We start from the raw sequence: 19,981 nt of genomic DNA, 5'->3' as shown, positions 1-19,981 counted from the left end.
TGCAATTATTCACGCTCTAGACCCAAATCTCATCTCATTTTCGAAAAAGCATGAACACCTACTTCAGTAGTCTCACCTCGTACACGCCAGTATAGCTCATGGGAGAACAAGGCATAGAGATGAGGTGTTTCTCACTACGAGTTTAAAAAGTGAAGACAAAATACTCATGAAAATTCGGTCTTCGACTTAATAACTATTGATTACCACGCTGCAACAGAACAGACAAACATGAGGAGGGAGGGAGCGAGAGAGAAGAGATTCTTTAAAGCATCCAGATTCTTCCAAGTTTTTACTATTCATAAGGCAATTTTTTTTCTTTTCAAAAGGCTCAACACACCTTGACACACCCACACCTCCCCTCCCACCCTCTCGCCCCTTCAGTGACTTTGCTTTTTTTTTAAAGACAGCAGAAAACAGCAGTTTGGGAACAAAAATCTATTTTAACAGATTACTGTAAAGGATCTGAGAGAATCCAATAAAACTTCAGGGAAGACACCCAGGAAAGTAGTGCTGTATTCTCATCTTTGAGAGAATAAAACCAGCAGTAGAACACGTCTTCTTTTTCTAGCTGACTTTTCAATTAAAAAAACCCAGGTTGTCAAAATGAAACGTGCCTTCTGAATTGGTCAATAATGTGGAACAAAAATTCTTCGTACCAGCAATAACTTATACAAATGAAGTCCAGCCTCTCAAGTGTAACACTTACCTAAACCACTAGATTGTTATGCCTTATGCCTCGAAGAAAATACTCTATTGGTAATTTTCTACTGAATTTTATTAAAAGATACCTTTTTAACTCTAGAGAAAAACCAAATAAATGTTTATAAAATAAATACTGTCAAAGTGTCAGTATTTCTGTGGCACAGAGAGTTCCAAGCCAACAATCCTGGGGAACAAAACGGGATTTACTGTTTTCAGTATTCATGGTAGTAAATGCAATTTGATTATACTTGAGGGATTTTATGGAATGATTTACACTTTATTCACACTTCAGCAATACACAAAAAGTTTTCAATATTATACAGGCTGGGTGCACGCTTAGGCTATTCTTGGCTTACCTTCACATTGTTTTTTCAGAAAGGCAAGTATCCGCCAGTAAGGCCACAGCTACTGGGTAGCTTTGCCAAGAGACTGCACACATCTGCCCTGGCACAGGTAAGTGGCTTCAGTTCTAAAGAAAACTTTCAAGGTGAGGAAAACTGTGATGGGTGATAACAAACTACAGAAAAAGTCAGATATGACATGTGTCCATTATGTCAACAAAGAACAATTTGTTTTGTCTGAGTAAAACTAGTCTCATGAGACAGGTACCTGCCAATCTGGAAATACCTACCAAAGAAGTAATGAACTGTCAACAAGATGACTGCTTAAAGGGGAGATGGTCCTTTAAAACACTCTACAGCATTTAATTTTAACAGAACAAGTTTCTGCATTAAGAGGCTGCGTGATCTTGTGCCTACAGGAAGCATCTTCAGAAGCCACCACGACCACCAAACGAGTTTAGAAAAGGCACAGTAAGTCCAGGTAGTCTTTTATGTAAAGGCGTCGCTGTTCCCTTCTGATCTTGAGACTGCCTGTTTATCCCGTAGGATAAACAAACACTGGTCACTCATGTTTAAGCGTAACTCTACGAAGCTGTCAGAAAAGTACAACTTCAGAAATCCGTTTTAGCCCCAAACTGTAACTGCTCTTACCAATCAATACGTGAGTGCTCTGCCTACACAGGTGGAGTACAAACCTATTTCTTGAGGCAAAGAGACTGACAGCATTAGTGAGGAGAGGTACAAATTTAAATAATGAAGAAAGAAGAATGAACCTCAGGGCAGGGACTCGGGACAATCGGCATCACGGCCTGCCTTGGGTGGGGTGGTATTTGTAGAGAAGCATCCTATAAGAGAGGGCTCTAGGATACATTAATATTTTTGTCTTAAAAGATTCCCATCAGTTTGTGTTTATTCTGCAAGAAATGCAAACGGACAAACATCACCTGAATTATTGCTAACATGGCTCCAGGTCAGCTGCCGCCTCCTGCAAATTAAGGAAATTACATTTCCTCCTGGAAAAGAGTCATTGAAAAAACAAGCTCAGGGTGTGAGGGAGGAGGAGCAGGCAGTGCTGACCCTGCCATGCAGGGCCTGGAGAGAGGTGCTCTGCAAGAGCCTGTTGGGGAGGGGACAGGGAAGAGCATCCTCCCTGGTTTGCAACCCAGAGCGATGGCAAATCCATGAGCAAGATCCCACTGCATCAAATGAAGGAACTTCGTAGCTCTCTGGGGAAAAATGTGTTTCAAGATACGGCATCTGAGCTGAACGAGACTCGTATTTCATTAGGAGGACTGTAAAAGCAACCTGTTTAGGCAGGCCTGCTTCTTAAATGATTCTGGAGGATGCAGCCAGGACAATAAACACAGCAGTTACTTACCATGGTAAGTATATGCATACATGTGCATTCACAGTTTAAGTTGGCTCAAAAATTACAGAACTTAAATGAGTTAAGGGATCTTTGGAAAGCATGTGAAAATAATGGAAAATTGTAACGCACGTGTTTTTCCACCGACATCAATCTTTTTCTTTCAGTTAAATGAGAAAGGGACTGTAAAGCCCACTAAAATTCATGCACAAAAGATTAAAAAAAATCTAGGATAGCTAAACTCTAATCCCAGTTCTGACAACACAAATATCCACTGCAGCCTGGAAGAAGAGTGTGATGATTTCTGTGCAACTGAACTCCACAGATGAAAAGACTGTATGGTATGAATTAAAGCCTATGTATCTACTTGGCTTTTACTTTTCAAAACCACCCCACCTGTACGGCCAGAGCTTACTTTACAATGTACCCATTAGCTAAGCACTTGCACAGTACTTCCTTCATGTTTTACAATCTGTACTTGTTATCTTGTCAGTCTCTTAAATTGGTCTGATATGGATGTCAGTGAGATACATGGATGATGCTGACTGGGACACAGGCCAAACAGCAGCATTGAATCTAACAGCCCAGTCTCTGAAATGGAAAAAGGAGAAAAAAACCCACCCTGTAAGCACTCAAGTTCCTCCACAAAATTAAGAAGTTTCATAGATACATTGCATTTGTTTCCAAGCCAAACTTTACTACGGGGGGAAAAAAAAGTTTCAAAACATGCTAACGCGGTGCCTGAATTGTTTCAACTCTGCCCATTAGTGACCAGATAAAATGTTGTCACAGACAAGGTAAAATCTCATTTTTCTTCAGTGTCATTATATGCTATAGCCGTGTATTTCCATACTTGTCTGGATTTCTTTCAAGTCTGACCTTAACTCCGGGTGTTTCCTGGGTTTTTAATACTTGACTTGGGGATATTTACAACATACCTTTCGTATATTTTGTCCTCAGTAACTGCATGGATACTTAACCTTAATTCAATCTTAACATTGCAAAACAGGAACAACGTACCTTTATTCCATTGAAAAACTCATGCGTGAACAATGAGCAGGCAGCCCAAAGAATGCTACCTTGCAGTTTTTCAAATGATTAGCAAATACAAAGCATGTTGATTCTTTAATAATTGTTTATTTTAAGTTTTATTGCCCAATTCAGGGATACACTCTGGCTACTTAATGCTGTGGTAAAGCAGCACAAAAATAACACAGCTGTGTTGAGATGCATGTTCCACTAGAGCATTGCTGAGCAGCTGGTTTGCCTCTTCAATCTCCTACTCTGTCCTGTCCATCCCCATCCTCCACCCACCCTCTCTCCCCTTCATCCTTCACCTGCATGTGCATGCAACCTCACCACCTGCCTCTTCCCTGTCTTCAAGACCACCTTATTCCTACACACACCTACACACGCACCTTGGCATTCCTACCCTGGGGTAGATGGAATACACCAGGTATCTTCTAAAACTAACTACTTAAAATCAGCAATAACTTGCAGGCCATTTCTCATTAACTGATCACTCATCTTCAAGCAAAGGTCGTCATACCGGATCTCAAGCGTCACCCATTTTTAGCGACTATCTGCTTGTTTTTCATCACGGTTGAGGTCTTCTCCCCGAAAGGCCAACGCTCCCTACAGTTCCTGGGGACAGTGAAACAAAGTCAGTAGCGCCTGATGCTGCCAGACAGGAGGCAGAACACTGAACTGCATGAAAAGGACGTCAGAGAAATGCCCAGCAACTTCAGACTCGCTGACTACTGCCCCAGACAGGCAGCTGCCACAGAACTGTCTCTGCTGACACAGGAATTTCGATTATAGACAAAAAACCCCCACAAACTGGCTTTACCACAGATGCCAAGTTTCTTAAGAAATACATCCTTTAAAAGCTACCTCCTAATGAAGACAACCGATTCACTTATAGGCCCTTAGGAAAAAAATCTCTTATAAGCAGAATGCTTTAGTTTTATGGAAGATCTTTTCATCTGTAACAAAAAACCTGAATTCCTACTTAAAATGGAAACGTCCTTTTGTTAGCCGCAGCTGATCCCTTTCTAAATTTATTAATGAACTTCATTTTACCAGTTAAACCTTTAAGTCCTTTACTCATTAGTGTCACGTTATTACTTGTTCTTTTATGACCTATAAAACATTACTGTTCTAGAAATGCTTAATCCCACATTTATCCACAGTGAACGTTTACTCTGAATCTTCACTACTTTTGTAAAAAAAGGAGATGTTTTCCTGATACTTCCTGCTTCAACACCATCACGTCTACAACGTATTTCCTACAAAGTTAATCAGTATAAAATCTAGATCAGATCCATAGCAACTATAAAAAAATATATAACAACTATTTCAGGACAAAGGTTTTTCATCAGTGCCAAATCTGCCTCTGACACACACATAACGCTCCCACTGGTATCAGTGGGAGACCCACGCATGTATCTGAGACCCGTATTACGCTCCTAGACCCAGGCAACGCTTCTGATACCGTGTAACATGCAGGACTTGCTTGCCTAAAATTAGACTGTGGACCATGTTTATGATAAGAACCTGAATGGCCTCAGTCATGGATGAGTCACATTACTTTCCACTGCCACTACTTCTGCACTGCATGAATTAATAAGCAGCCAAAGTTAAAACCGATGACTCCCACAACACACAGATCTAGCTAAACGTTTCCAACAAAGCCCCAAGAACCGCAAGTTCACTTAGTCTGTATTTTTAACAACACAGGGCCTTTGTTATTATAAATTTCAAAACAAAAACCAAAGAATTCCACATAATATTTATACTTTCAAAAGTACAATATTAATACAGGTCGGTCAGTTAGAAATAACAGCAGTTTGTTAGGTCTACAAGATTTAACGTAAAACCGGTTTACAAAGGCTGAAAAGCAGTAGTGGTCCAATAGTCACCATTACACATGAATTTCTCTCTTCCAGAAAATAAAATAAAAAAAAAATCCCAATTAAAATTTACCAGTATCAATGAAATATTAATAAAACACCCCCAAACATGCCACAATCACTATTCACAAATAAAGTTAAAATGAAATATACAAAAATTCACTTAATACTGTTAAATAACAATAAAACTACAAGATTTCCTGAACAGAAATGGTAGGACCCCTGAACGTTTTACAGTGAATGTCAGGAAAAATTAAGTTACCTATGACTATTTTCATGATATACCAGCCAAAGATTTACATGACCATTTCAAAATATACCAATAAGATTTACAGTTTCTTTAAGATGCACTAAACAAATAAGTTCATAAAGGTGAACACAAATGCTTAAAAATACTGTAACCATCACCAAGGGTGTACTTATGATACTCACTGAGATGCATAAGCATAGTAGTAACATGTTTACTGTCTCTGGTAAACAGATAACATCTAAGATCTGAAAAAACTCTCTAAGTTCCCACTGTAAAAGCTCTGTGGTATAGTGAGTTCTTATCAAGTACAAACTTGCATCTTTCCAGTTGATTTCAAGTGAATAATACACAAATGGGAGAGCAACAAGGTGGGAAAAGCGTGACATTATTCCCATTTTCTTGTAATTAGTTGTCCTGTTCCTCTAACAAAATTCTAAATTTCAAAAGTAAGCCAGGGTCCAATGTACATGAATAATCTTTTTACTCTTTGTACTTCTATGTTAAAAACAAGGTAAAAAAGTCATTGCTTCTGCAGGCCCCATATGCACAACAACGTGCAAATATCTTACACTGGAGTAAGCCTGACAAAATTTATCATCCAGCCTCCACGCTCTAATTTATCAATAACTAATGTAGGATCTGAGAGCAAATAATAGTGTCTGTTCACTTGTTTGAATCAACTTTCACACCATGTGCTTTTCAAAAACATTATAATTATTCAACTATTGCAACACATACTTCCAATGTTAAATAAGGAATTAAGTGCCATGAACTTAGAGCATTAAAGATGGTTCACCTATAGCCAAGCAAAGCTATGTTTACATTCCAGGAAACACTGCAGTTTAAGAAATACAAAAAAACCCCGCAGCAGTAGAACATTTTATGAAGAGAAACAGATGCATTCACATATTATAAAGCCATTGCAACTTCTTCAGGCATGGAACTGTTGTGTTACTATACAGACAGTAGTTATTTAGCAGCAATGATTCCGCAATAAATAATGCACTGTTTTTCTCAGTCCTGCACAAAAATTGCAGCTACAGTTACATCAACAGCTGTAACCTACTGGCTCTAGTGGCAGAGGAGACCTTAAAACCAACTGTACAAAAAATTGTCACACTGTGACAACAAATATAAAAACATAATCTGCAGGTTGGAAATAAAAAGACTCCACTGTGAAGAGGACAGTGTAGACAAACTGTGATTCCAAGTCCACCAACAGAGAGCACTGCCTTCAGATCCCAGTCCTTGATTGACAGGATAGGCTTGGGCTTGACTCTGTATCGCCCACTTTAAAAAAGCATGCTCTGCCTTCTGTTCTTCCCATGTCCTACAACAGAACATGGACCACGGTAAGAAACCAAAGCATTTGCTCAACAAGGTATTCAGTTGCTATTTGTATCTTCTGTCTTTCTATTTTGAAAGAATATCCTTTGTCCTGAAATCATATCAGCGTCTTCTTTTAACTGCACTTACTGCAATTTTATTTTTTTATTTTTTTTTTTACTTTGCCACCATTCAACACCCACACAGTAATCGTTTGAAACTCCAAGATGCTCTCAGTATTAACAGTCCCTCTGCCCATCCCTGGTCAAACTCACCTCCTTCTATGCATTTAGCTTATTGTCTCTACAGGAATCTGAGCAAATAATTCTTGGTATTTGTTTGAGTACATTCACACAGACCAATTTAACCAAGTATTTTTCAGTTCCAAATGCCTCTGACACAGCATTCTGTTTGCAGATATGAGAAGATATTAAGCTTTCCATACCTGTCTCTGGGTAAGTGGAATTTCGAAAGCCAGGGTCTTTTTGCAATTGAATCTCTTTTAGACTGAATATTGAAACACCTGGAATGTCAAAAAGAAACTAAATTCATATCCAAACAACTATGCTTCACTGAACAAAGTTCTATTCTTAATGATATAGTTTAGATTAAAAAATATTTCATATTCCCACATATTTAAGACAATATATACCAGACTCTTGAATAGATTAGGTTTTAGAGTTTTTCCTTAAGCAATGTACTTAGCTTTAATGTATTATCTTAACATTACTCTGCTACTTTATTACTTCTCTTACTTTCAGGCAAAGTGTGTATTCTTGTTCCAAGACTTCTGAAGTATGCATGTTTCATGGCCTCCTCTGCTGAAATTCTCTTCTTCGATTCATACTATTAACATAAAAGGATACAAGTGTGTTGGTTGTCATTAAAAAAACCTCGTTTGTATGAAGTGATTTCATCAAAGGGAGAAGTAAGTGTTCTACTTGCTCAGTATCTCCCACCAACTCACTAGGACAAATTTGTTCCCATTACTTTTATTTCACACATGAAAAACTAACGTGTTACCTCAATCAGTATTATCAACATATAACAAGATTGCTAGAATAGTCAAAATAACTGCTGTAAATGGATGCAAGTCAAAAATATACTTGATTTTAAAGATATAACAATGATTAGATAACAGATTTCTGTCTCCATTATGTTCTAATATTAAATTGCAATGAAAAGCTATTACATAAGGTCACCAAAGTTTTCTAATTCGATGGACTATGCTGCAGCGTTTTGCATAAAGTGGAACATTAGGCAACATGGTCTTCAATTTGTGTTCAAATGCCTCCTGCTTGGCATACGTGCACATTTGGACAAAGGCGTAGACACTGAAAAAGCTGTATACAAACAGGAACAGTCCGAACAAGGACTGCAAGTACTGTTCTGACACAATGTGTAAATAGATGAAGATATGACGTAGAATTTAAATTATAGGCTGCAAAGCAGAGTAACTGCACTCCACCTTATGTATTAAGAATTTTTAACACTATGAAGTTACAGTGCTTCTGCATCTACTCAAAGACTTGAGAGTTGGCCTTCCATCTTGTTTCTGGCTCATTTTTAATACAGATTAAAAGATTAAACCCACATACAACTTCGGCTTTTGAATATAGTTTGCAAGATCAAAGAGTAATATTTCACCTTAATAACTGCTTCTCTAGTAGTAAGCTAAGTTCATCGTTACAATAATTTAGTATTTGTAATTAAAAGTTCTGTTTTAACAGCATGTTTCACAAGAGATTTAGTTTTTTCAGGGAATTGTTAACATAGAATCAATTTTATTTTTACAAAAAGTAGTAAGAGAAGAAATCACTTTTGGCAAAAAACAAACTACTAAAAAACCAATCTGAACATCAGGTTTTTAATTCTTAATACACAGGCTTCCCCAAACGGTCGTCCTTCCCAAATCTGTCATTCACTACAGACTCAGCTGCATATTCCACTTTGAGACAGATCTAACAGATACTATGCTTCTAATACCTTTTGTAAATAATACATTAAAACTCTCAACCTGCACTTTTTATAAAGTAAAGCAACAAAACACAACTTACTTGAAGGAACTTCGCTATCAATTCAATTCCTTCTGTGTCTAGCCTAAAAATAAAAATATTTTAAAAAAATTAAAAGTTATTGAACTACATTTACAAAAGTAAAACTGCGAAGGAACTGATTTTATTAAACGATATGAAACCTGAAAATTAAATTTAAACATGGAAATGCTTTCACCTAAACAACTTTTCAGCATTCTAATCTGTACACAGACAACTGCTAGTATCTCAGAACAGGACTATCTGAAAAACACTGAGTACAGACAAATCCTGAGCTTTTGATTGTGATTTACTAGCTTGACCTGGATCATTTCTTTCAGCAGAAAAACTTTTTTTTTTTTTTAAAGCCTACCTATTCATTTACTAGAAGGACACAATGCTAAGATTTTTTTTTCTTCAGAGTTGATAAAAAATGTTGTAGTTGTTTTATAGAGTTTATTTATATTAACTGTGCAGACCCTTCAAGTTCCTCATAATGGTTTTTGAGTTATTCTAAGAGACTGCTCAAAGAAATCTTTTAACAACGGGCCTATTATACAACAGAAGAGAATACAGGTTATTTAGGAAACGCTGTGTGAATACTCCTACTATGCAGGCATCATTAATCGGTATTTATAGTTCTATAGGTCATTAAAGAGTGGTGGTACCTTGAATGGTATTAGACAAAGTAATCACAAAGTATCAGGATTATGCTTTGCATTGCTATCTGCCCACAATAACACAGCTGACGTGTAGCTTCCCAGCATTCAGTAGCAGACAGTATTTGGGAAACGCGTTCACATTTCCAAATACGCAAAGCCACAAGGATGCATATTTTCTATGATTAAAACACAAAGTACCTTGGTGCATGGTTGATGAGGGGTTGTGGTTTATACTTAGGAAAGTTGTAGTTTCTAAATTCATCACTGGAAGAAATGCCTGGCCACGTTTCTTGACATGGGGTTCCTGCATTTAAAAAAAAAGGCAACAAATTAATCTTTAAAAAATGTAAAGAAACAACTTTGACGTAAGTAAGCATTTAATCCTGTAATTTAAACAGGAAATAAAGAAAGAAAAAAAAAATTAGTCAAATCAGTCAATGAGTCTATGCTGTATGAACTCAGCTGTGCACTCAGCTCAATCATTTTTCAAGAGTACACTCATTCACCTTAATTACAATGCAATATAAAAATACCATTTTTTATGGATAAAGATCTACAATTCTTGTGGAAAAGTGTTTAGAAGAACAAACATATAGCATTAACATTACTGCTAAAAATATCCCTTTACCCAGAAGCCTGAAAATTAAATGCAGTTCATCTTCAACAGTCGAACCAGGAAAAAGAGGCCTTCCTGATGCCATTTCAAAAAATATGCATCCGACACCCCTTCATAAAAACAAGAGAAAAAGATATATCAGAAACAATTCATTAATTTAAGCTTTCAGCTCTTAAAGACTTCTGTGATTTCTCCTCAATTAAAACAAATTACTAAATTAGCCGTTAGCCACACGCTAGTATTAAAAATATTGTTTTGAAAGACATTTAGCAACAAAAGAACTGTCAAAGACTAAACAAAACCCGTGTCATAGCTATATTATATCCTCTTCCTTCAGATGTCAAGTTTATCAATTGTATTAAAGTTCATAGTAAAATACATGTCATTAGGAGAATATTTGGGTTTTTTTTCCCTAACACTGTGGGCCTAATGTCTGCTTACTCTAAGCATTAAAAAGGTACTCTACATTTTCAGACAGAAATAATAGCATTTTCCCTGTCTGCCAACCCTTTGTCTAAAAATCTAACTCAACCGTAGCCTTCAAAAATTCAAAGGATTATTATGTGAATGCTACTACATAACAATAAAGATGACATTTTTTCAACTTGACTGGGAACAAAAATTTAAATTAGACGAAGCTATACAAACCACATGTCAATTTGAGTCGAATACTCTGAAGATCCGAGGAGAACATCAGGTGGTCTGTACCATAATGTGACAACTTCATTGGAATAGGTCTTTGTAGGAACAGATTTTGCTCTAGCCAATCCTTAATAAAAAGGGAAATAAAAAGTCACGTGCAGCTTGTTGAAGTGGTTTTTTTCTTCTTTTTTCATAAAATTGACAAAGAATTTTAAAGTGCTAAATAAACCTTATTATACTTGCTAAATACCTTCCCCTAATGTTTATTAAAAAGTCCTAATAAACACATTTCTGCAACTTGTCATTTGCCTCTTGGTATTTACAGCAATCTCATGTTCAGTAATTTTAAGCACGGAAGACAGGTAAACAGACCAAGATGCAGAGTAATCCTATAAATTTCATTAAAATGACAAAGCATTAGATCAATGTGATGCCTCCCCCCATGAAAGCCCTTCTGCACTACTTTCATTTGAGAATTACGTTGCAAAAGGCAGAAGGCAACAAACGAATAATGAAACTGCGGAACAGACCAAATCGGTGTTGGATCAGCAGGGGTTTTTCATCCTAACATTGTCAGTTTGTCAGTAATGTCTTCAATGAAAGGTAGGTCTGTCTTGTTAGATGCAATATTCTGAGCAACTTTCATTCACACACAAGGGGAAAACCAAGTGGTAGCACAACTTTCAAAGGACCTTCTTGACACAGAAGATTACAGGAAACTCTGAATGCCCTTCTCCACTGAAATCCCAAAGGAACTTGGTGTGTCAGCAGTGGAGTAACACCTGATAATTTAGCACATGGACAGATGCTTCCTCTTTCCCATCATGGTTATTCTGCTCTGGAGTGACTGGAGTCTTAGGAAAAGCAACTTGAGCTCCACCTTAAGGATCTGACTAAGTGACAATTTCAAAGGAAGGTGTATGACTACTTTCAAACCACAAGTCAAGCGACAGTATTACCCATACACATACTACTTATATTACTAACATCCTGTAAAAGGCTGACTTTCATTTTCCATCTGAGAACACAAAAATTCACTACAGATGTGATGTTCTCATCTTTCCTTTAAAGAGAAAGATGCCTCTCTTTTGCTGAGTGAAGAAACTATGTTACAGAATAATTTCAGGCCATACCAAAGTCTGCAAGCTTCAGTTCTCCTTTCTCATTAATTAGTAGATTTTGTGGCTTCAGATCACGATGTAATACCTTTCTCCTATGACAGTATGCCAAACCACGAAGAATCTGGTATAAAAATAGCTACAAAAGAGAACATTTATATAAATTAGACTAAAAATGTTAACCTACAGATTACATGACTGTAACAGCTCATTTGGGTACAGGTAAGTCTGTATTGTAAGCAGGACAAAAATAATTTGTCAAAAAGTTACTTTTTCGTAAACACATTCTGAACATCTTCATTATCGTTTACAGATTTAAAATCCCTTTATGCACTGCTTTAACATGATACTTTACAACAATATTTTAAGAGCAATTTGTTCTGCTTAACTGAAGAGAACCACAGGGCTGTTTGCTTTTAAGCAAGCATTTACCAATGCTCTTCTCCACACTAATGTTTTTAAAGGTAACTGTCTCTTGAGTATACTCAAGTTCCCTTACACCACAGAATCCTTTCTGAAAATGCAGCTCAGCATCCTTTCTATCCAATTGTGCTAAACTACGTAAAGAATATTTTGGCATGCTATTGGAAAAGTACACTTGGATTCACAAGCTCACAAAACACGGAGAAATGGGGAAATGAGGATTACTAAAACAGTGCAACTGCCTCTGGCATTTACATTCATCCCCTCACCTTGACACACACAGGTTTATTTTAGTCCTTTGGAACAGCAAGCCAAGCAAGCAACTTCAGTCATGCATATTAATGCTGCACATATATAGACATAAAAGTAGCAAGGGATGAGGAAAGGTTAGCAGAGGGTAGCAGAGCAAATTTACTGCGTAATTGTGTTAAGAACTACTATTTAGCAGTTTCTATATGTATAAAGGGTCTGATCTTGAGCATGGGACTTTTAGGTAGCCATTGCTGGCATTTACCACACAACAGTCCTCAGCCAGATCAAATATACGATGAAAAAATACAGACATTACAGAAAGCAATGTTTACCGATGTGACAAACTCGGCATGAAACAGGACTTTTGAGAAGAAACATCAGAATGGTTTTGTATGACCATTTTCTAACACAACAGTTTATTTTTCTACCAGGTGACATCACCAAATTCTTTTTCATAAACCGGACAAATACACAGCAGGTGTAGTTACATCCATCTGTTCTCAGTCTGCTTATGTGGGATTTATCTGTTCTAGAAAAAAGGAATTGGGATCAATTTGTTTTTCTTTCTTTTTTTGAAAAGTAGAATGAGTAGTACCAAGTTTCATTCCATCTACTCATGGCCATACTGCTGCAGGGGTAGTCAGTCCCAAGTGATACTAACAGGACTACTGTGGAAATTGATAGCCATCTCTATTGTACTCTGGGACTGCAAGGATTAGTCAAGAAGGCAAAGCAGATTATTCTATAGAAATTGTGGATCTTCACCGCAGTTGGCAAGGATCCTTTTGGAAATGCACAGGAAGACATATATTAGCTCAGAATTTTGTCTGAAACTGTAATAGCTGCAGAGATCACACACATCGCTCTATCATACAACTTCATTTTGTTAAGACTCAAACCCCCTAAAATTAGCAAAGGAATGCAAGGGAAGCGATGACAGGGAGGTCTCTCAAATGTTAATAATGACCCAAACCGCCACAGTTATTGTACAGTAAGCACCTACAGCTACCACAGTTCAGCAGCTGTTCTGTTTTCCCAGTGCCAAAGGTACTGACCAAGTAAGTCTGCTCTTCAGGCACAGCTTAAACCATAGGCAAACAAGGAAAAAGTTCCTCTGCTTAGCTCAGATTACCACAAGCAGATCCTGGCTGTTCTCTAACTGCACTTATTATAGGAGTCAGCTTCCCACTAAGAGCTTTTCTTTATTATATTTTTTAAGCTTAAAGCACTACCTATTAACTTGTAGTTAATTAAAAACACAAGCTTAATTATGGTTTTTGTTGTTTCTCTGAAGTAGACAGAAATTAAAGATTTGCCCTTTGCAGACACTCAAAGGAAGCAACAGAGTAGGTTAAGGGCAGATGTCTTCCTGTAGAGATACGTACTGTGATGTGACAACAGAATAAAAGAGAAAGCTAACCAAACAGTAATCTAGACCGAATCCCGTATGCAATTCCACTAAGAACAGATTTCTCAACATGCAACTAAGCCAAAAATAGGATGACAACTCTACTGGAATGCACACAAAGCCCATCACATCACAGTATTTAGTACGCTGTGCTGTATACTGTATTTGTGCCACGTGCTACTGTGTAAGACGACAATTTTCCTACCATGCATGCACATTCATGGCTTTGTTCTTTAGGATCACAGCTTACAGTTAATTTTTTTTTAGAGGTGTGGAAGAGTTTCTGAAACATCTACTGTATAGATAACATCCCTTAAATGAACTATATATGGCTTAATGAAGAGGTTTTGAAGGTACAGTCCACCACAGGTTGCAACACAGCAGGGTGATAAGATTAACCCTTTCAAGACAGTACTGTCCTCTGTTTGGAAGCTTGTTTGTAAAGCCCTAAGTATTAAAGAATATGAAGAGTTATTCCAGTTTTCCAAATCAAAACCTGCTTGTTATGAGAGAGGTAACACTTGGACCTCAGTTAGTTTCAGCAGGCCAGATTGGAAACTGAGTCACTTGACCTGGCCACAGCCATAGTTAAAAAGGAACAGACAATGAAACCTTACAAGAAAATAATTTCCTTGTTATTACTAATGGAAAGATGAACATCACTCATTCTTAAATATGTACGTCTAATTTCTTACTTATACGGTAGGCAGTGGCATCCAAACCCACATTCATGATTGAGGCTACATTTCCCTCAGTGTGCATACAGAAATTTTATTTGAGGATAAATGAAACTACAAACTTAACTTAATAAGTAAGTATAAAATAATGGAATGACAAGAAGAGGTCAAAAGAGTTATGAATGTATTACTTATTAGAAATTTTTTTATTTTAAATACATAACTTTAAAGATAATGAAAACAAAGTTATGTAATGTCATGTTTTCGGTACTTGAAACACTTAAAAGCCAACAAAAACAAAGACTCCATGTGATGTCAAATATAGTTAAGCCAGGTCCAAAGGTCAAAAAGGAAGTTGTTTCTTAATTTTATTTTGGGTTCTTTTTTTTAATTTAAAAAAAAAAAAAAAAAGCCCTAAACCATATAGCTCCTGATTATTAAGTTCTTCCAATTTCTTAGAATAGAGGAAGCTGGAAGCTGGTCACTGTCACTGAAAATACTCACCTTTACATTGTGCATACTCATAATGTTACCACAGTCATCCATGTACTGCTTCAGATCCTTGTCCTGTCAAAACACCATTACCATTATTCAGTAAAATTGTGGACAACAGATTACATGAATATTATTTATTGTTAGAACTGAAATAATTCATCAGAAAACTGAGCTTTCTGCAAAAGCTGTTCAGTGATAAACTCAAAAGCCTGAACATGAAGAAAACTCTGCCTTTCCAGAGGACATAAATGCCCATGCTTCCCAGCAAGCTGCATCATCTCAGGCAACATTATTTGTTACTGCCTTCTCCTCCACCTTGTGTGTGGCACAGTATTTTATGAAACTGCTATATTCAATTACATTGGAAATAAAGAGTTTTACTTCATCCCTCTTATTACACTTACACATTTCAGCATATTATATGCAAAGATCATTAAGTAAAGCTTCAGTGAGAAAGTGAAAAGCGTACAGTGCAAGAGGTGAGCAAGCGAGATGCATAATTGTGGATACTTGTTTGAAAAACTGTTATGAAAAGATGGAATGTGTTATTTACATCAAAGTATACTCTTTTCCTTAGCTAATTTGTGAGAGCTGCATCATAACAGAAAAATATAATTTGAATAACAGTACACAGTTTGCTCAGGCAGATCACCACTAACTGCTATTAATGAAACTCTGAAATGATCAGAACAGTATTTACTAATTTACAGCAATTTAAGAACTAAATACACTTTTCTCATTTTCAGCTAAATGATTCTAGATGCAGGAGAGAACTGTAACGGTCCCAGTATTTTTAAAAAGAGCACAGAATTTTCTTATGTCTGTGTTAATTAAAAACAATAAAATGAATGTAAAGCTTGATAGTTGTTTAAGTACTTACCAGATATTCAAAAACAAGAGTCAGAGACTTATCTGTGTGCACAATATCGTGCAATGTAACAATATTTGCATGCTTCAGATCTTTTAATAATGACACTGCAAAAGAGAATTTTAAGTATAAAATAAATGCAAAACACAAGCAGTAAATGCATTTCTAGCAAGTTCATATAAATAAACTTTTTTTTCAAATTAAAAAGCTATTTTTAATAACATAATACTCATATAGATTAAGTTAATAAGAAAGGTATTTGATCAAAATACCAAAGAGACATTTGAATAATGAACTGTAAACATTTCCTAAATTACACATTTCAGGCAGAAGTAGCATTTGGTACAATGTATTCTGAATCCCTGAAAGTTACTCACCAGTAATAGTCTAATTCAGTATAAAATCAGCCATTTATAACACTGCATTTGACCACTCCCCATAGAGTAAATAAACTTAAGCATGAACTCTTAGTATGTCTAGACTAAAATTTTCCTCATCTAAACCAACACCAATTTCATTAATCTCCCATGTAGTCTATGTATTTCCAAGTAGCAAGAGTACTTTGGTCAAAAATCCAAAAGAAATCCAGCAGTATCTGAAATTCTAAACAGTAAAAAAAATAGTTATCACCTTCTCTTATGGCTGTGCATGGTGCTCCCTCTTCATGTTCCAGGCGGATTTCTTTCAGAGCTACCAGATTCTCTGTCAATTTACTTCTCCCCTTATAAACTGTTGCGTAAGTACCCTACAAAATGGAAAAATATGGGAACTTTTTACAAGTTGTTCCTTCACTGAAAGATCAGTTGAAAAAATATAGACTTATGTCTGAGGTTCCAATAGGTTTCATTTTGGACATTAATAGTTTCTACGTTGTTGCCTTTTGCTAGATGTAAAACTACAAAAATATTTTGTGAGCACAGGTCTGAACACACAGAAGACACAAGGGATGAGTATGCTTAACAGCTTTGAAAATTACATGGAAAGCTACCAAAGCTACCATCATATAGCTACTAAAGAAGTCAGATCAGGTAGCATTAAGCTCACTAAGTTCACTGCTGGGATCATTTGCCCTCTTTAAAGTTGCTATTTGATTAAAACTAGCTCAGGTATCTCTACACCATGCAGCAGTTATGTTTGTCAAGGCTGCAGACATACTCTTTCATTACTTTTACAATAGCTTCTTGTCTTTATTACATATTTTACATTATTTTTTTTTTGGGGGGGGCAAGATGGGGACAGACACTTGTCAAAATTTCATTGTGGTTGACATAACGAACAGTAAATATGAAGCCTTTTTTTTGTTTGTTTTTTTTGTTTTTTTGCTTAGACAGCAAGAGATTCAAAACTCTCAAGACATGTTACGCAAGGACAAAACAGCAAGTACGGACAACTAAACCCAGCAAATACAGAGAAGAAGCAACGAAGTTACAGAAACTGCCCTAGGTTACTGTACAGTAAGGCTCTGCAGAGGGATCTGGACAGGGTGGATTGACAGGTCAATACCAGTTGTAAGAGGTTCAACAAGGCTAAATGATGTGTCCTGCACTTGGGTCACAACAACACCACACAGTGCTACAGGCTTGGGGCAGAGCGGCTGGAAAGCTGCCTGGGGAAAAGGACCTGGGGGTGCTGGTTGGCAGCCGGCTGGACATGAGCTGGCAGTGTGCCCAGGTGGCCAAGAAGGCCAACAGCATCCCGGCTTGTATCAGAAGCAGTGTGGCCAGCAGGACCAGGGCAGTGATTGTCCCCCGGTACTGGGCACTGGTGAGGCCGCACCTCAAATCCAGTGTTCAGTTTTGGGCCCCTCACTGCAAGAAGGACACTGAGGTGCTGGAGCGTGTCCAGAGACGGGCAACGGAGCTGGGGAAGGGTCTAGAGAACGAGGCCCATGAGGAGCGGCTGAGGGAACTGGGGTTGTTTAGGCTGGAGAAAAGGAGGCTCAGGGGGGACCTTATCGCTCTCAACAACCACCTGAAGGGAGGTTGTAGGCAGGTGGGGGTCGGTCTCTTCCCCCAAGTAAGCAGCAACGGGACAAGAAGAATTGGCCTCAAGTTGCACCAGGGAAGGTTAGGTTGGATATTAGGAAAAATTCCTTCACTGAAGGGGTTGTCAAGCATTGGAACAGGCTGCCCAGGGAGGTGGCTAAGTCACGGTCCCTGGAGGTGTTCAAATAACATGTAGATGTGGCACTTAGGGACATGGTTTAGTGACGGACATGGCAGTGCCAGGTTAAAGGTTGGACTCGATCTTAAAGGTCTTTTCCAATCTAAACAATTCTATGATTCTACATACCTGGTGTTGTCCACTACATTTTGTAAGCAAGTGAGACAATGTACATGGCCCAGCTATGACCTGACAGCTACCAGGTTAACATTCCTCCAAAAGACACACAACATTATGTCAGGTCTAGTGAGCCGCCTAACAGTACTAAAGGCAAAATAAAAAATTAATGCGTTTAGAAGTGAAAACATTGCAGATGGAGGACTGGCTGCAATTTTCACAGCAGAGATGCTGACCAGCCCCGCTTTCTTCTGCAACATTCAATGCATCCCATTCCAGTGCTCCCCATCCATTTTTGATCCCATTGCCCAACCTCAATCAAATTGGACAGGACTTGATATCTGGCCCTTCCTGGATTCTACTATTTCTCTGGAAGCCAGAGGCTGAGTGGAAGTAGAAAGCCATACCGCTGCCCTCCCAGATGGAAAGGCAAACTCAGTGTTAGGTACTTCACTTGAGAGCACCTGTGTGGCTGCCCAGCACAGGCGCAGGCATCTCGCCCAGAGCATGCACAGCTACTGCCTGCTTCCTGTGAGGGCTGACTTCTTGTCCAGCGTGAGTGCTCCCTAACACCCAGCTCATGGCAGAAGGACACCAGACTTCACTAGTTTTATTACTGCCAGATTAATTTTGTCTATCTGTACACAGATAAAGTCACAGATCATTTGCTAAAGGAGTCTTGCTCTTCCCCAGCTCAGTAATGGTTTTCTTGCCCACCCATTTTTTTTTTATTATTTATGTATAGAACATTTGTGTGGTGGTGACATTGTTACACATTGAATATGTTTGGTTTACTGAAAATACAAATTCAATGGATATTTTGAGGGATATAGAGATTATCAGTCAATACTTATGTAAAATTTTACATAAGACTTCGTCATCAAAGCAGTAATGATTCCAAAAGAAAGTTATACATACCTCTCCAAGCTTTTCTAACTTGATATAGGTTTCCATTTTTCCAAATCCAATTTCTGACTGCAACAAAAAGAAATGGAAAATTGATTACTAAAACTGAATAATTTATGTAGACAGGATTCAATCAGCAAGGTAAACTTTGTTTCAGAAAAATACCTGATAGTATTGACCAAACACCACACAATTATGCTATTTTAAAAGCAATTTAGCATATTCTGATATAAATGCATCCCAGCATCCAAGCCTAACGTCAGCCAGGCTACTGTGTATCCCAGTTGTGCTAAGATCAAAACCGCACTTCACCCTACCTCCTACTTAAGACAGGGACACTTTGGTTGCCTACCACTTGTAAGGAAAACTCATTTTTCCATTCCTCAAACTAAGATCGATTTCATTTTTCCTTCAGAATAACTGAACTATTGGATTTTTTTCTGCAATATAATCTGTATCTTGACTTACACAGAAACACTGATGCACCATATTTATGCTTTCTCACTTATAATGGCTGGTGCATAGAAGTTACATTTATGCTACTGTGCATGCAATACTGTAAATGTATATACAAAATAGTTACCATAAAAGCTATTTTATCTTGTATTTCAAAGGAAAACACTGAAGTCTAACATGTCCTCACTTAATAATTTTTATATCCCTTTTCCTTTGATTCCCACTAAGCCTTGAAAAGAGACATGCCT

The 19,981-nt window shown here is 37.5% G+C and overlaps 1 protein-coding gene across 4 annotated transcripts in view; it reads right to left on the bottom strand.

The window, feature by feature from the left end:
• Positions 1-757: 757 nt before the first annotated feature.
• Positions 758-19,981, bottom strand: part of CDK17 (cyclin dependent kinase 17) — a 96,793-nt gene continuing 77,569 nt past the window's right edge. For 2 of the 4 annotated variants that reach the window (XM_056341754.1, XM_056341755.1), the window contains exons 7-18: positions 19,290-19,346; positions 16,722-16,836; positions 16,104-16,198; positions 15,233-15,295; positions 11,984-12,107; positions 10,857-10,977; positions 10,221-10,318; positions 9,791-9,896; positions 8,955-8,997; positions 7,653-7,743; positions 7,343-7,420; positions 758-6,901 (exon numbers count right to left, since the gene is read on the bottom strand). In XM_056341754.1, coding sequence (XP_056197729.1) covers positions 6,864-6,901; positions 7,343-7,420; positions 7,653-7,743; positions 8,955-8,997; positions 9,791-9,896; positions 10,221-10,318; positions 10,857-10,977; positions 11,984-12,107; positions 15,233-15,295; positions 16,104-16,198; positions 16,722-16,836; positions 19,290-19,346 — 1,029 coding nt within the window. In that variant the 3' untranslated portion in view covers positions 758-6,863. The remainder of the gene's footprint in view (positions 6,902-7,342; positions 7,421-7,652; positions 7,744-8,954; positions 8,998-9,790; positions 9,897-10,220; positions 10,319-10,856; positions 10,978-11,983; positions 12,108-15,232; positions 15,296-16,103; positions 16,199-16,721; positions 16,837-19,289; positions 19,347-19,981) is intronic. The other 2 variants (XM_056341757.1, XM_056341758.1) reach the window with 1 other exon arrangement.

This window comes from Falco biarmicus, chromosome 5 (assembly GCF_023638135.1).
Source record: "Falco biarmicus isolate bFalBia1 chromosome 5, bFalBia1.pri, whole genome shotgun sequence".
Lineage (NCBI taxonomy): Eukaryota > Metazoa > Chordata > Aves > Falconiformes > Falconidae > Falco > Falco biarmicus.
This window is presented reverse-complemented; position numbering and strand designations above follow the sequence as displayed.